The sequence below is a fragment of the Lissotriton vulgaris genome, chromosome 2_1, assembly GCF_964263255.1.
Source record: "Lissotriton vulgaris chromosome 2_1, aLisVul1.2, whole genome shotgun sequence".
NCBI classification, from domain to species: Eukaryota; Metazoa; Chordata; class Amphibia; order Caudata; family Salamandridae; genus Lissotriton; species Lissotriton vulgaris.
The window spans coordinates 2,007,585,609-2,007,603,860 of NC_141687.1; the positions used below are offsets into that span (position 1 = coordinate 2,007,585,609).

The 18,252-nt window shown below is 42.1% G+C and overlaps 1 protein-coding gene across 1 annotated transcript in view; it reads right to left on the reverse strand.

Moving 5' to 3' along the window:
• Positions 1 to 18,252, reverse strand: part of SH3GL3 (SH3 domain containing GRB2 like 3, endophilin A3) — a 762,914-nt gene that overhangs the window by 620,895 nt on the left and 123,767 nt on the right. The window contains exon 2 of the mRNA XM_086959002.1: positions 3,419 to 3,491. Coding sequence (XP_086815128.1) covers positions 3,419 to 3,491 — 73 coding nt within the window. The remainder of the gene's footprint in view (positions 1 to 3,418; positions 3,492 to 18,252) is intronic.

The window sequence follows — 18,252 nt, forward strand, 5'->3', positions numbered from 1 at the left end:
ATATATTGGGCTACATTGGGCTATATATATGTTAGAGCCCAAATGTAGCCCAAATGTAGCCCAATGTAGCCCAATGTAGACCAATGTAGACCAAAGATGGCCACCAGAGACAAAAAAATACAAATGTAGCCCAAATATCAGCCAGATGTAGCGCAACTATAGCCCAATGACAGAATGTACCAGAGTGTTCTAAAGAACAACTAGAGCGCTAACAGTCTTACTTATAAAGTGAGACTTATAGTTACGAATTAGCATTAAAAAAACCTTTGAAATTCACTGAAAAAAACATAGGTTTCACACTAGTTATAGTTAGGAATTAGCATTTAAAAAACCTAAGAAATTCACTGAAAAAACCTTAGGTTTCACACCAGTTATAGTTAGGAATTAGCATTTAAAAAACCTATTAAATTCACTGAAAAAAACGTAGGTTTCACACCAGTTATAGTTAACTGGAAATTTTACTGTCATAAAACCATTGAAATTCCACGTTATAGTTAGTTGGACTCACTATAACTTGCGCGTGCAATGCACTGCTGATGATGTCACATATTACATCACTCATGACATGGTCAGTGACATCACTCATGACATCACTGATGACACCATCCGTGTGACAGAGTGACAGACCTCCTTTCAGTGTAATGTAACCCTTGAAACACATATTCAAAAATAGAAACTAACATTTTCAAAAAAAATGGAGATACCCATACCAGTTACAACAACCAATTCAGAAATTACACCATCTATATACACATCCACTCATTCACCAACAGTTCTATATAGTCACTCATATATATACTCACTCATCATATGTAGTGATACACCTATACATCATGTTACACACCGACAGTCATCCAAAAGTTACTCACACATGGAAATAAACTATTGAACATCCATTTATTTGCATATACAACTATACACAAACTACTACCTTACTTCTAAGGAAACTTACACATACTTACTCACTTAAACAATCACTTATAGAAACACATACTTATTTAAAAAGGAACTCTTACAATCTCTCACTCTCTCATATACTCACCTATATACATCAATACTCACAAATACTAGATTAAAACATATCTTGTTACTGATAAAGACACTAGTGAGACAGCCATTCACTCACTAACATACACATATACACACTCATCCACCCATACAGTCCTACACATATGCTGTCTTCAAAACACATACAAACAGTGAGCCAATCATTGATGCATCTATGTGCTAAGTAATACCCCCACCAAACCATACTGACACTCATACTGATACTAAAAAAAATCTAATAACCCATATACACACACATGTAGCTACTCAACAACCCATGCAGCCACTTATACACAAAGTGAGACACTGATACATATATTTAAATATTTAAACATTACTCGCTAATATATGTATTCACTAAGATACACTTAATAAGCCAGTTAACCAATCATTTTTTTTTTTTATATCTTTTTAGACACTTATTTAAACATTTATTCTTCCATCGACCTTTACATATACATATATAAAACATATTTATTTTTCAGAAAGACACACATTCACTGGATGGTGTCATCAGTGATGTCATGAGTGATGTCACTGACCATGTCATGAGTGATGTAATATGTGACGTCATCAGCAGTGCATTGCACGCGCAAGTTATAGTGAGTCCAACTAACTATAACGTGGAATTTCAATGGTTTTATGACAGTAAAATTTCCAGTTAACTATAACTGGTGTGAAACCTATGGTTTTTTCAGTGAATTTAATAGGTTTTTTAAATGGTAATTCCTAACTATAACTGGTGTGAAACCTATGGTTTTTTCAGTGAATTTCTTAGGTTTTTTAAATGCTAATTCCTAACTATAACTAGTGTGAAACCTATGGTTTTTTCAGTGAATATATATATATCTATATATCCACAAACGCAGGAGCCCATTTGAGGGAGGCCACACAAATTCAATGTGCTTTATTGAATGTTCGCAAGCAGGTATCTCTTCAGAAGAACAAGACACCAAAAATAAACTTCTTTTTGCTAGACGCCTTTCAGGTAAACAACCTTTCTTAAGTGGCGCAGAAGCGATTGACAGACTACAATGCACAGTTCATTTAACACCTGCCTCAGTGGGCGTGGTCCAGGGGCCTTCTGGCTGTTGTAGTGCAGCCAATTCTCCCTAGTGGGTGCGTTTTCCTATTATATTAAAAAACAAATGACTGATGTGCAGAGTCTTGAAGGGGACCTGTCCCTCTTAGTAACATTCAGTATGAGCCAAAGCTGACACCAACCTGAATCGGTGTCAGGTTCACATCGTCCCATCTCAGACACACCTGATGGTGCAGTCAAGGATCCGCTATTCAAGCAGCGGGCTTTCCCTCATAACCGGGGCCGGGCGTTATAAAATACACACACGCAGGAGCCCATTTGAGCGAGGCCACACACATTCAATGTGCTCACTTTTCTTTATTGAATATTCGCCAGCAGGTACCTCTTCAGTAGAACAAGATACCAAAATAAACTTATTTTTGCCAGACGCGTTTCAGGTAAACAACCTTTCTTCAGTGGCACAGAAGCGATTGACATGCTACAATGCACAGTTCATTCAACACCTGACTCAGTGGGCGTGGTCCAGGGGCCTTCTGGGTGTTGTAGTGCAGCCAATTCCCCTAGTGGGTCCAATGAGATTTTGAGCAGCATAAAACTTCTAAAGTGCAATCGTGCAGTCACAATGACATAGAAAGAACTTATTTTACTAATAAAGTATGCACAGGTGAGTTAACCATTTGCAGCTGTGAGACCCCTGCCACAACATGTAAATAAAAGCTGAGAGAATGCATAGAGCATTAGATGAGTGGGTGTGGAGCAGAAAAAATGGACAGGTCTTAAGAGACAAGAGAGCAGCGGGGAGAGATGGAAAAGCATGGGAGAAAACAATCCTTCATGCACTAGAATGGCCGGAGATGCTGAGGTAGAAGGACACTGAAACAGTTGATAAAATGAGGGGAGCGAGCTAATCCTCGGTGAGCTAATCTTAGATGTGATTTTCAATGTCTGATGAGAATGGATGCAGAATGAAAAATACAAATAGCCATTAGACTGAAGGGGGCTGCCAAAAACCCACTGGAATATTATTTAAAGTATTAGATACAATAGGTCTGTTAAAAAAAGACAGGTAAAAATGTCTGTAGCAACGATTCATAAAATTAGATTTCCCAAGAAATTACCTTCCCCCAGACAAAGAGGAAGTACAAATACACTGTGTAGTTCACTTAAGTGTCATCGAAGAAGGCAAGTAGTATTTCGTGACTCCAACAAACATGCACAGGCTGTCACCCCATTGTCATTCAATTATTTAAATAGGACAGACTTCTGAAATAATAACTTGTCAACCAACAATTAGCATTTCAAAAGTAATTTTCCATAATAATATTTTACCTGGATTTGGTTGTAGATATCCTGTTGTTTTTGACAGAAGGTCTGTCACAGCTAAATCTGTGATGTGAACTTTCTAAATTTAAGAGAAAAATGGCTGATATATAGTTATTTCATATTATGGACACAAATTATGGCACCTTACTTGTATTCACTTATCCTCCACCAAATACAGCATATATAATATACATCAAGTCAACAATGAAATTGAAAAATATAAATAAGAATCAAGCTGATCTGCTTTAAACCTTCCTGTTATGAAAATTACCTTTCTCCTTACATGTCGAAAATACTGAAATCTAGGTTTCTTGACAATATGGTAATATTGTATATCTGGCCTTGTCTACATACAAAACTAATAATGTATGAGAGGTAGGAAAAACAGATAGGAATTTCAAGCAAAATCAATAAAACATCATGTAGGCACAGTAAAATCATCGGTGTCCCTTTCTATTAAAGAAAAATAACAACCTAAGATTGAACGCAATTACTCTAAAATGATCTTTATTAAAACTGGAACCTCATGCTAATGAGTTTGTTGTTCAAATAACTAGAAGCCCTATAGATTTCTAATTCTCGACCTTAGAAATCATTTCTTTTGAAAGGGAATTTTTCCCTTACAATAGTCCTATCCAATGCAGTTTCTTTTATATTTCCCTGAACCACTCTACATTTTTGAGTAGGGGAGAAAACAATTGCTATATGTTTTCAATCAATAATGACCTTCCAGATGAAAACCACAATTAGATCCAGGGCTGATTCAAATCCTCCAGCTGTTTATGTACGTATGCGACAATGCGATGCATTATTTACCACATCTTATGCGTCATTATTTTCTTCACTGACCAAGTAAAGTCATATCTAGTGAAAAGCTAAATATCCAGGGATGCTTTCCAGAAGGGAATGGCATTCACTGCAAATGTTTTATATGCATCTTTTATATGATTGAATCAATTCTCTTATAATTGTTCTCCTCTGACGTGCCATCTTCTACTGCACCCGAATCCTTAGTCTCTGATCTGAAGCAATCATCTTTGCTACAACTTTCGTCATGATATTTTCTCAATCCTTATGCTTACTTCAGTTGACAGTTGAGGAAACAGTCTTTTGTCTAATTTAAATTAGGCCTGGCGGTGAACGCTTCTCCGTTTGCGGAGTTTTCTGCACTCCGTGCTCTGCGGAGCTCGTGGAGTGCAGAAAACTCCTCTCCCCGTAGTGCTGAAGAGTTTTTTTGCCACTCGCCAACGCTAAGTTCACGAGCTGCCACTTGGGTAGAATTTCTACCCGAGCTGCAGGAAGACCAGCGCGAACAGCAGGTTGTACACGTGGAGGAACAACCTGCAGCAACCAAAACGATTTGCCTTGCTTACTTTTTGCATTGTTTCTGATCTTTCGCAAGTTTTGCTTCTGTACTGATCTCGTTTTTGCTGGCCTTTGAACTCTGTGCACTTTACCACTGTTCACCAGTGCTAAAGTACGTGTGCTTGCTCCTTAAAAAATTGTAATATTGGCTTATAAGCAACTGCCATATTTAATTTACTTATAGGTTCTTAGTCATGTCTCCAGGTCCTGTAAATTAAATGCTACTAGTGGGTCTGCAACACTGACAGTGCCACCCTCTTAAGTAGGCCTTTAAAACATGTCTCAGGCCTGCCATTGCAAGGTGTGTGTGTGCAGTTTTAAACTGCAAGGCCCAAATCTTTATTTTTTATTGTATACAAGTCACACCTAGGGTAGGTCCTGGACAGCCCAGAGTGCAATGTACCATGTATTTAAAAAGCAGGACATGTACTTCTAAGGTTTACATGTCCAGGTAGTGATAAACCCTTACAATTGTTTATCACTACTGCAAGGCCTACCTCTCCTATAAGGTAACATTGGAAATACCTTACCATCTTTTATGAGCGTAATTTCCAAACGGGAACAGGTAACTCCCCATTTTTGTGTCTCTAGAATCACAATTTAAAATAAATCCTAATGTGTGACTTGGCCCTTTTTGGCTAAAGTTCCCTAAACTTTTTGATTTTCCCTAGAACTTTTTTCTGACATTTGTTGCCAACTTAGATGCTCTGGACACTTTGCCACTTCTAAACAGTGTCAACGTGCAAGTGTTCCCTGTGTAAAGTGTAAAGGTGATTGGTTTTCCATTATTGGTATGTTTGCTTTACTAGTAAAGTCCCTAGTGAAGTGGACTATGTGTGCCAGGGCTAGGAATGCAAGTGCTACTGGTGGGCTTGCAGCAGTTATTGTGCCACCCACTCAAGTAGCCTTGGAAAAGGAACTCAGGCCTACCATTGCAGGGCCTGCGTCCAGTTTCCGCACCTGCCATGTTGTTCTGGTAAGTGCACGCACTTACCTGACCCTGCCCTTCCCTTTCCATACACAACAGGTACCCCTATGGTAGGTCTAGGGAAACACCCTGGACAGGGTGCAGTGCATGTGAATGGTGGGACATGTACCACGGTGTGTGCCATGTCCTGGCAGTGAAACAATCTCAATTTTTTTATCACTGCTGAAAGCCCATATTGCCCATTAGAATAGAATGAGGAGGCTGTGTAATATGTTTTCCAGCCTATCTTACCAAGGGCTTAAGATGGAAAGGTGAAAATTAGTATGCCTGAACTCACCCTTCAATAACACATCTTTTTATGAAGATGGTTTTTGCATTGTGTGTTTGTAAGCCACTCTTTTAGAAGTGGCTGGGTTTTTGTGCTTTAAACATTTCTGTGTGTCTCTGCCTGGCTCTGAATTGGCTGACTCCTTTTGCCAGTAACTTTGCCTGCAACTAGAGCCCTTACCAGATCCCACACCATCACTGCCATGGACTGCTGCATTTCCTTCCTGGTGCAGGGAGGAGGGAGAGACTACAGTCCCCGGCATCCCTAGCAGCATACTTGCCACCCACGCATTCCACCGCGCCAGCAGGTGCTCGAAAAGAGGCCGGCGCTCCCGCAACGCGGGCCGCCATTTGCCAGTAACTTGCCTGCAACTAGAGCCCTTACCAGATCCCACCCCATCACTGCCATGGACTGCTGCATTACCTTCCAGGTGCCGTGAGGAGGGAGAAACTACAGTCCCCAGCATCCTTAGCGGCACACTGGCCACCCATGCATTCCAACATGCCAGGAGGTGCTAAACAACAGGCAGGGGATCCCGCAGCGCCCATCTGCGACAGATCGAGGCTGGGCACCCCCTTTGATTCATAAGAACAGGATCACACAGAGACCAGTAAGGTGAAAACTGCCTTATTTTGCACCTATAAGTGTTTACTGTCTCTCTGGGAGTATAGGCAAAAGGAAATTTCCACTCTCTGGGGGAAAGACACATACCAAAAGTGCACCAATAACTAAGTATTTGACAACTGCTGCGGGGTTACTCAAAAGTACACACCGAGGAACAACTTGCAGCAACCAAATCTGCATTCAATACTGCATTGAAAGAATCTGCATCAGATGGTGTGAGTGATCTCACTTTATGTAAGAGTGACGGGAAAAACAAGAACTCAGAGGCACAGCCGATTAACGGAGCAGATAAGGACAGTATTGTGAATGTATCCAATCCATGCATTTTTACAACCCCATGGAGATTTCAATCCTGTCCAACAGTACTTATCCCCCCCCTCCCCCCTCTCCCCCCCCCACCAGCTAAAAAATGCAAACCATTGCCCCAACAGAAAAACGGTCCCAGGGGGAACAAGACAGTAAAGGCTAAAACAAAATTAAAGGCTAAAAACAATGTTGGATCATTGAAGGGGGACAACAACTCTACAAGCAAAGCAATAGGGCCACAAAATATTGAAAGACTTTTCAAAAAGCTACATGGTAAATTGGACAATATAGAGCGAAGATTGATGTCTGAAATGAAGCTAGTCCAAAAGGATGTAACTTTCTTGACAGACTTGGTCTCTGAAATTATTTCCAAAAAACAACTGAGTAAGACTGGTATTAACAATGACTCAGTTACAAGCCAAAAATAAGATCTAAATATCACCACCTCTGCCGCTGAACCCAATCAAAGAATGACTTCCACTATACAATCTTTAAGGGTCAGACAAAAGCTACAATCTATCTAAATGCCAACGCATATTAAAGACGATAACGTGACCTCTTTAAGACTGGTAGAAGCTAATCAGGAGGGTTGTGCAAGTTGGTAACAAAGAAGAGGCATTGCATCTCTCCCCTCAGACAACCCCATACGTTATCGTATTGAAAAAAAGTTCCTAGGCTAGATGATATAAACCCTGAAACATATGATTCATTGGAAAATCAAGTGGTACACTGGTTTGCTCTAAAAACAAACTTTGATGTTAATGTATTGCAACAATATATTATCATGCTTAGGAGAGTAAAATGGGTAGGCAGCCATAGGAAACGAGTCAGGGGGACTGTGTTGTGGTGAATTTCCGTAGCAAGCATCTGGTAGGGAATCTGTTGGAAAGACTCCTGAGTAATGCTAAATTATTTAGCTTTAGCCAAAATGATCATATAATTGCTGTACCATTAGATTTCTTTTATAGGCCTGAATATAGCGAAGCAAATACACCCCATATTTTTTAATTTAAATCAACCTGTTCCCACTAACTACCGGTACGAATCACTGAGAGGATGTAGAGATTTTGATTGAGGGAGGGAGGAAACAGGTATTATTTCAGAAAGCGGTCTAGAATGCTCTGTAACTGAGAATAAGTCAGCTGGCGGTCACCGTGTTTCAGTTTATAGGGAAGTTCCGCCTGAGGTTTCTACTAACTATCAGGGCAATATCCCTAATTATAAACCGCCGGAAGTGGAAACATTGACATAAACAAAAGAATCATTACATATTATGTCGGGGAACGTGGCTGGAATTAAACACAAGCTTAATAATGAAACATGGGTTAAAGCAATTGAGGGGTGAACTTTATTTTTGCTGTAGGAAACATGGCACACCAAGCCCTTTTTAATTAATGGCTTTCAAGTAATCTGTACTAATGCTAGCCCCTCTAGAAGGGGAAGAGCAAAAGGAGGTCTAGCAGTTTTTATATCAGTAACTTCACCTTTAATTTTAAGGAAATCAAATATTATGTCAAAGTATTATCAGTTTTTGTATCTTTGTTTGGAGGGGAAACAACCTATAGATATAACAAACTATTATAACAATATATTCGATGATACAAGATCTGGGGTGATGAATTCACTAGAAGTAGATCTCCCACATTTTATAAAGGTCGTGAGAGGAGAGTACATGCTCATCTGGACAGTTGACTTCAAATGTGAGACATGCCTAATTTTTTAGGGAGAATCATGTGGTTACTGTGACCATTTCAGAGAACGAATTTCGCACTTTTCACACAATCATTATGGGGAGGCACTTAATAACACTATTCACAAATATACCCTAGCAGTTATGGAACTGGATAACTGTGACGGAGAGATAGCTATGTCCACTTATGTAGGTGTCAGATCATCCTCTAATATTGATCATTTCATCGTGTCAGCTAACTGCAGAAGCCTGGTAGAAAAATTGTCAATTAGTGTAAATCTGGTAAGTGACCATTCCACGTTAACTCTGTCCCTGAAGCCTAGCTCGCACGTCAAGTTAGGGGCAAGGCAGCAGATATAAATACAGAACAGCAGGGTAACAATGTAGTTTCAATTAAATGGACAGACATGAACCCTACAATATTTATGGATAACATCAAAAAGAAAAAACTTACTGAGGTACATATATCTGTTTGGATAATTTGTCCATAGATGAAGAAATAATAAATGCTTTCTGTAAAATTATGAGATAAATCACAGGCAATCTCTCAATCCAAAATAGGAAAAAGCCCTGTAACACTAATCCCAGATGTTTTAACCAAGACTGCTCCAGGTTAAACAGGGAATTCAAATGTGCATTGAAATATATACCCAGGGATAGCACTAGAATAGGCACCCTGAGGAGGCAAAGAAAAATAGAAATTCGAGAGGAGGCATGGGAAAAATTAGCTTAGGCTGCTGAGACAAGAGATGCAGCCCTATTTTGGAAAAATTATCCTTTTTTTAGAGAGAACACAGCGGTGAGAATTGATGTTGTCATTCCTCCAGAAGACTGGACAACACATTTTGAACGCATTTTTAACCCAAATGCTATTAAAGTCTCCAATTGTAATAATGGCAATATTATCCTGGTGGAGCCGGCAAACTCACTCCCAATAATGTTAGAAGGAATTGAAACAGCCTTGAAAAAAAGCGCCAATGGGAAGGCCGCTGGACCGGATGGGGTATCCATTGATGTTTTTAAACAGGATATCGATTTTTGGACACCAATTTTATTAAAGGTTTTTAATGCCACTTTAGGAGGGGTAATGCCTTCATCCTGGGTAAAAAGTACTATCATACCCATTTTCAAAAAAGGGGACAGCAGTAAGGCTAATTGCTACCACCCAATATCCCTTCTTGATTCAACCCTCAAAGTGATGGGAAGAATTATGTTGGGAAGGCCGGAAACCTTTCCTGACAACAATAACATCTTGACAGAGGCTCACTATGCTTTCAGAAGGGGTATTGGAACAGTGGAGCAATGTGTAAATCTGGAGCTTCTGATTGGAAAATACACCCTAGCCCAGGAAGGGGTTTTCCACCTCTGTTTTGTGGATCTCACCTGTGCATTCGATCTGGTCAATCACGCCCAAATATGGCAAACAATGAAAGAGCTGCGTGCCCCAGTAGATATTATAATATACTTATCACAGATTTACACTTACCTTACCTCAAGAGTACGCTATAGCACCATGGGTAAATGTAGCCCAGATATTAGGGTCATTAGGGCCAAGCATGGCACTTAAGCGCTCTACCTTTTTTCTTTATATATCAATAATGTAGACATTTTTTTACGAAAGCAAATGATTGATGTTCCAAAAATCGGAATGCGCCCCAATCGGGTACTTTTATACGTGGACGATGCTGTCCTTTTATCAAGGACAGCAAATGGCCTTCAATGCCTAATAGAAAAATTTGCACTATTCATATCACGAAAAGGACTGAGGGATAAAAATTAGATTTTCTTACATCAGGAGTATCGGACCTATAATATGTTAGCATGATGTATCTACATGTACCTTTTCTTCTGATATATACATATATGCTTTGTAAGAAAGACAGTGTTTGTTTACTCCTAGCATATCCATTGATAACCGGAGCAGGCCGAAAAACGATACAGACGCCATTTTCGAACATTTGCTCGAACAAGGGCTGTAATCACGTGATACTCTTCGGCGGTAGTCAAGCCCCAGTTCATTTGAGTTAATGAGAGCAGCTGAAAGTAGATTGTTTTCTTGACTGTCCTGGGAATGAAGATCACATCTGGCTATGGGTGTGATAAGCGCATTCCTCGAGGCACCATGCCTACACTCCCGGGCACCAAGACGAAAAGGAGTCACCCCTCCTGACCTTCCCAGTAATACATAGTCAAGCTTTGAACTAATCATGTGTGCCATATATGGTCCTTTGCTGGAGCTCAAGGGCTAACTCGTGTTTTTCCTTTTACAGTGATTATGTGTGTTGAACCAATAGGTATATAGTCGCATGTTTGAATACGAGCCAGCAGTCTTCTCCGTGTACCTGATGGGTGAGGGTTGGAGAGGCTCCTCTATAGAGTATTTTGCTTACTAAACGATTGAACCTTCTTCACTGCCACCTGACTGATTATTGGGTAATGGGATTGGGCTGTTGGTAGGTATAGCCCTTTATGTTATTTTGTGGTACTTCAATTGGCGACTCTGGTGGGACTCCGTGATAGGGTCGTCCTTCCTGTAAACAAGTAAAGGGACAAAGGAGGGAAGCTCTGGTCGAGCGGGTGGACGGATAAAAAAAAATAATTTAAAAAAAAGTTTTGTTTTGCCTTACTCCGCTCTCACGATCAGAGTGCCCCAGCTGCTAGTGACCCTTCGCCGGAGTCCTACGGGCGTAACCCAGGAACTGACTGTGTTGGTCTTCAGGAGTTGCAGTGGAGAATACGCAACTGTACCTGCATGCACCAGGTGAGTGGATTGTTTTTGATGTCTTTTGGAACGCGCTATTGAGCAGTGCTTTTGAAGCAGTTCACTGTGTAGGGTTTGGTGGTCGGTGTACCACGGAGAATTTTGGGGGGTCTGACGGGGCAGCATTGTGGCTGCACGGGTAGATGCTCTATGGACTTGTTTTATGAATAATAGAGACGCTGATCGGACTCCTTGGTGTGGCCTGTGTGGTGAACACCCGGCCGGACTGGTCTCAGGAAGGCCTAAGGTTGTACCTGGTTAGCCTGGGGGACATATCTGAAGCGATGCTAAGGTAGCAGGCTTAGTCAGAATAGTCCCAAGGGTGAACCAGGAAGACTTCGGGATGGTCTGTAGGACAGTCTGTGGTTATACCTGTCCGATGCTCTCTTGTTAGTCTTTTTACAGCCTGATTTTGGTATCTGTTGGTCTGAAATCTGAATTGATTAATTCTCCATGAACAGGAGTCGACGGGCTCTGTTCTTTATTTTGAAAGAAAGAAAAAAGAGAGACATGTTGTTTTGAAAACCTTCGTATGTCCGTGTATTATTACTGTGTATGGGTTCAAATATGAGTGTGGTTGAATATGTTGTATATGAACATGGCCATGTTTGAAAGTCTGTGTTTATTTTGAATGAAGAATAAGTGTCAACAATCATTATGCCGTATATTAGCAAATTGTGCTTTGGATGTTGTTGCTTCCGAAAGGACACGCGCTTGGCTGAAAGTCAACTCGCCCTGCCTGAGGGCAGCCCGAGTTATGATATGTATGTAAAGCATCTTGTTTAATACCCTATGGCACTAATACACTGAGGATAATGTAGAGTTGCAATGGCCCTTAACTGGGTCTTTTGATGAAAACAAAATACATTTCTTCCAAGATCGATTGTTCTCTAAGCATAATCGACAGGCAATGTTTGATTACCTAAACATGTGGCAGAAGGAAGCAAAGCGTAGGCGTATACAGGAGGAGAAATTAGGTAGCATAAAGGGAGGTCAGACTATTACGCAGTAAGTCATAGCCTACAATAAAGCGAAAACAGAAAAAGGAATAGATTGTGCAGACCAGCTATTTAGGTTGCAGGTGGATAAGACCTATGTGACTAGGACTGAAGCGGAGGATGAGATGGAGGATTTATTGGATACTCGTCCATCTCCACCTTATGCTCCACAACGTATATATCCTGTTGTACCCTCAACTCCAGTGCAGATCCCTTCAGCCTCTGCTCTGGTTGTTTCACCTTCCTCTGCCTCTCCGGGAATGAACTCTGTTTTATCTCCCTCCACGACTGAGACAGCTACTTTATGGTCTGTTACATTGACATCTTCTGTCATGTCCACAGCTGTTTTGTCTCCCCTGCTCTTGCGTGTGCTTCCCAGTCTGCGAGCACGACCCCATCTTTAGCTGACCCAACTCCATCCCGTGCTCTGGGGGATCTTTGCACACGAAGGTTGTTTACTCGTTCAACTGTAGGATTAGATGAGAGACAGATGATTGCAAATCAGTCATCTCAGTGGGTGAAACATCTTATTCATAATCTAACTGATATATGGAGCACACTTCGAGACGATGAGCCTGTTATGCAGCAGCATGCCTTGAAACACATGGCCTCATGTTTGATTACTTTATGGGAACAGTGTTTTCCGGGAGGGCAGGCCCCACAAGTGATGTATGATATCCGGGACAAGGCTCATAATTCTGAACATGGACCAGAGGAAGTGTACAGCAATGTTGAGGTTCGAATAAAAATTATCGAGGGCGAATGCACCAAAAATGTCCCTCATGGGACTCTCAGCACCCCATGTGAGAAGTCCATCCTATTTTTCACCCTGAAATACCGTAATTTAAAAATGATCAGGATGTAGTGACTAGACCTCGTGCAGAGAGACACGAGTACAGGAGCAGTGGGTTTACACTCCCTGGAAAAGGATTGAAGACCTCTTATTAAAATCACAACTACCTGACCCCCGTAAAAATCCTACGGCTTACTACAAAGAGCTCACAGAAGCGGCTTCCTCAGCTGTTATGACCTTAGATGACATAGAGCTATTTTTCACGTTGCTAGTCCCTGTTAATGTATGGCATCGGGTGCATGATCAGGACCATGCTACAGAATTGGGTGGAACATGGGATCAGATAAAAGATTAGGATAAGGAATGTAAGCCTGGAGATAAACCGAAACCTGAACTGTTTGGCTTTACCTGGCCGTATCATTACTTACATGCTTTCCTTGATTCTGCCTCGTAAGGTGGATTGGGATAAATTGGCGGCATGTAAGCAGAAGAAAGATCAAAGTGTCTCTGATTTCTTAACTAGATTTGAAGGTGTATTCATTGATTTTAGTGGACAGGACTTATCAGTGGAAGGTGGAATACGATTATTTGTTAATCGTTTTAAGACCAACTTGTTACCCGAAGTCTCTGCGCGGCTACAAGCCGCTGAGAGTACTTGGACCACTTCTACGCCCTTGAGTATGGCCCAATATTACGAACATAGGGATAATGAGAGTAAGGATAAAACAGAAAAGAAAGCGAAAGATCTTAAAAGACGGGTGTTAATGCAACAGGTTGTCTGAGGATGTGGCAGAGAAAGAGTCGGTAGAGGGTTGGTCCCGAGGGGGGTGGGAACTGGATGAGGCAGAGGTCCCGCTGTTACTTTGGAAATAAACTAGTGCGCTTCTGCACGGAGGAAGGGCATTGGCGATTTCAGTGTCCTTTGTTGCTGGCTCAGAATGGGGCTATAAGAGGGGAGAGGAAGAGGTCGAGGTGGTGTGGATCGCAGTGATATGCGACGAGAAGAGGCGACGCACGTTGGATCAGAAAATAATTATTTCGATAATTCGAGAGATAGGCAGCATTATAATGAAGATTGTGTAATGGATGAAACCGATGGGTATGACTATACATATGACAGCCAAGGACAGAGTGGGGGCCAGGTGTCAGTACCCATTGAACAGCAAGGTCCTTATGTAAAGGCGCATTTGATGGGGACATCTGAAATATTCTTAGTTGATAAGGGTGCGATGAATAGTTCTATTTCTCGTTCACTGGTCCCAGGGGTTGCTCTGTCTCGGCAAAATAATCTTTGGGTGGGATTCCTAGGAATTCCGGTGGTGAGCCCCATCTCCAAACCTATTCCATTTACGATTGGTCCAGTTATGGTAGACTCTCCGTTTCTTTTGACAGCCCATTGTGGTAAAATCCTATTGGGCTTGGATTTGTTGAAGAAATTACATGCTAAAATTCACTGTTCACCAGATGGTGTTTATTTGACTGTCAATTCCCCTGGCAAACACACTTTGCAGTGTTTTGCTAAAAATGAACACCTCCCTCCTGAGTTTGCTGCTATCCCAGCCACACTGTGGGCCACAGGGGACACCGATGTTGGATTATTAAAGATTCCACCTGTTTCTATCACCTTGAAGCACAATGCTCGACTACCGCGCATACCTCAGTATAAGATCTCTCCGGCCGTTGAGAAAGCTTTGCTCTCCATTATACAAGATTTGATCAAAAAAGGCGTAGTGGAGGAGACGGCTGCGAATATATACAACAGCCCCACTTTACCGATCTTGAAAAAAGCTCCGGTTGGCAGTGACTCTGACCATGTTGATACTTATCGTTTTGTGATTGATTTGCGGGAAATGAATAAAATAGTGGTGCCCCAATACCTTGTGGTTTCATACATCCCTACTATTCTCACTATGATTCCTCCCACTGCAAAATATTTTTCCGTGATCGATTTGAAGAATGCTTTCTTCAGCATTCTGATCCACTCTGATAGCAGTCATATTTTCAATTTCTCATTATCTGGTCACAGCTTCAGATTTTGTCGCTCTCCCCAGGGGTACACGGAGAGTCCTAGCATTTATAGTCAAGCTTTGAAAACATTGTTAAATGATTTGGTCTTGCCCCCCGGTAATGTACTTTTGCAATATGTTGATGATCTATTGGTGGCCTCGGATACTGAGGAAGGTTGTAAGGAAACCACTGTTAAATTATTATCTCATTTGGCTGCTAATGACAATAAAGTCTCCCTTTCTAAATTCCAATATTGTTGCCAGGAGGTGACCTACCTAGGTCATCTACTGTCGAAAGAGGGGAGGAGACTAACCCCTGAGCGTGTGACTACCATTTTTAATATGTCTGTGCCTCGGACTCAACGTGATGTTCGTGCATTTCTCGGCATAACTTCTTACTGTCGCCAATGGATCCCTAACTTTTCCTTTCTCACTAAACCTCTCCTGTACTTAACCGCTAAAGATGTGCATGAACCTTCACCCTGGAGCGATGATTGTCAAAATGCTTTTGATTCCTTAAAAACTGCTCTTTGGTCTGCACCTGTTCTAGGTACTCATGATTACCAGAAACCTTTTGTGCTTTATGTACATGAGGTGGGCAGTTGTTCGCTTCCTGTGTTAACACAAGGATTTGGTGATAAGCAGAGACCTTGTGCCTGTTTCTCGACGGTGTTGTATAACGTCGCCAGAGCACTCCCTAGCTGTTTAAGGGCTACTTCTGCGGTTGCAGTGGCTATTCGACAGTCAGAAGGGCTCGATCTGAACACTGACCTCACAGTGATGGTACAGCACGCTGTGGATACATTATTGAAGCACCTTACGAGTGCGCGTCTTACAGTTTATGAATTGACTTTGCTTGCTCCCCACATTACGATTGATCGATGTGCCACTCTGAACCCTGCTACGTTACTACCCCTCCCTTCGAACGAAAAGAACAATGATGTTCATGATTGTATATTTCGGACGGAGGAAGAGACGAAGGGACAGGTAGACCTGAGAGACACTCCTCTATCTGACCCTCAAAGGGAGGTGTATTTCGATGGCTCTTGTTTTAAACTACCAGGTGGTATGACAACTGCTGCATATGTGATAACTACTCTACACACTGTAGTTGAGACTGCTCGAGTACCCTATCAATCGGCACAGGCAGCTGAGTTAGTGGCATTGCTTCAGGCTTGTGAGTTAAGTGAAGGACTGAGAGTTAACATTTACACTGACAGCCAATACGCCTTCGGCGTGGCTCATAGTTTTGGCCGACTGTGGGCTGAGAGAGGTTTTCTTATTTCCCATGGTCAGCGAATACAACACAGACCCTTAATTTTGCGATTACTGACAGCATTGACGTTACCAGAGATGGTGGCAGTAGTTAAATGCAGTGCACATAAGGCAGTGGTTGATGGGGTGGGTGAAGGTAATGCTTTTGCTGATCAAGTAGCTAAGGAAATAGTGAAATCCAAATTGACCTCAATGTTTGTGACTAGGTTTGCTAGGTGGGTGGTAGAGATGTTTAATAACACCATGGAGAGTGTCCGAGAAATACTGAAAGAAGCTACCCCTGTTGAGTTGGCTCATTGGAAAAAGGAAGTTGGAAAATTAGAGGCAAATGATTGTTGGATTGATCTAACAGAAAAACAGCGGTGGTTGTTGCCTAATGCATTAGTGAATGCGGTGGTGACAATGGCACATGGTTCAACTCATATTGACCCCAAAGGTTTCTGTGCATTATTAGATACTGTATGGTACAATCCCAATATTCTAAAGACCGCTGCTCATTTGGTGCAATATTACATGGTTTGCTTATCCTGGGGGAAGGGAGCCTATTCTGATTGGAAACTTTGTACCACCATCTCTGCCTTTTGAGGTGCTCCAAATGGATTATATCCAGCTGGAGCGTGTAAACAATTTGAAGTATGTCCTGGTCGTGGGGTGCGCCTTTAGCAAGTGGGTGGAAGCCTACCCGACCAAGGAAAAAACTGCTTTAGCAACGGCAAAGGCTTTGGTAAAGGAATACTTCCCACGCCATGTATTGCCTCGGGTGATCTGGAGTGATAACGGAAAACACTTTAATGCAGATCTTAACAGATTAAACAGAAATTCCATGCGGCTCGACAACCCCAGTCTGCTGGGTTGGTCAAGAAGTATAATGGAATACTAAAGCTCAAATTGGCGAAAGTTCACGAAAGTACTGGACTGACCTGGCCAGACGCTCTGCCACTGGCATTGATATCCATACGGGTTACCCCACATTCTCGTTCAGGCTTTGGGCGCCCAGCTAATGTTTGGGGCGTCCCGAAACCCAGAACATTTCGTGATATAGAGTATCCTATGTTGACAAACTATCTGTATGCTTTGACTAAAGATCTCCGTTCCGTTCATCAACAGGTTTCAGCAGTTTTGCACCCCTGCCAGAAGGGTCCTGGACATCGCTTGAAGCCAGGACAGTGGGTTTTGGTTCGTAACTATCAGCAAAAACCCAGCCTGGACCTCCGTTGGTCCGAACCCCTTCCAAATCCTGTTGGCTACCCGGACAGCGGTGAAGGTGAATGGCAAGCGACACTGGATCCATGTGTCACATGTGAAGAAACTTCCCCTCCTGCTTCCATATGATCAACGAAGTCAGGAAGAGGTCCTGACCCAGGAAAGTGAGATAGTTCCTCGTTTTGGCCCTTTTTATGAAGCCCAAGTAATTGGAGAAAGGCAAGAAGAAGGTGTCTCGGGCTCGGAAGGGGCTCTGTCATCAGCACAATTGATCGCCCTAATTTCTGTTGCCCCTACAGTTGAATGAGAGGCTCGCAGCACCCATGTTGCACCGACTGCATCATCCTCTGTTTTGTTCTCTGATCAGGAAGTGACTGACCATGCTCGATACAACCTGCGGCCCAGAAAACGACACAGTACTCCAGGTGAATTTGGTAGGAGATAGGGGGAGACTTGAGCGATAGGGTACAAGCCTGATCTACAATTGTCTGATAGATATGCTTCTGGGGTACTGAGCGAGACACTGGACTGAACGCGCTGAGAGCCTTGAACATTTGCTTGCT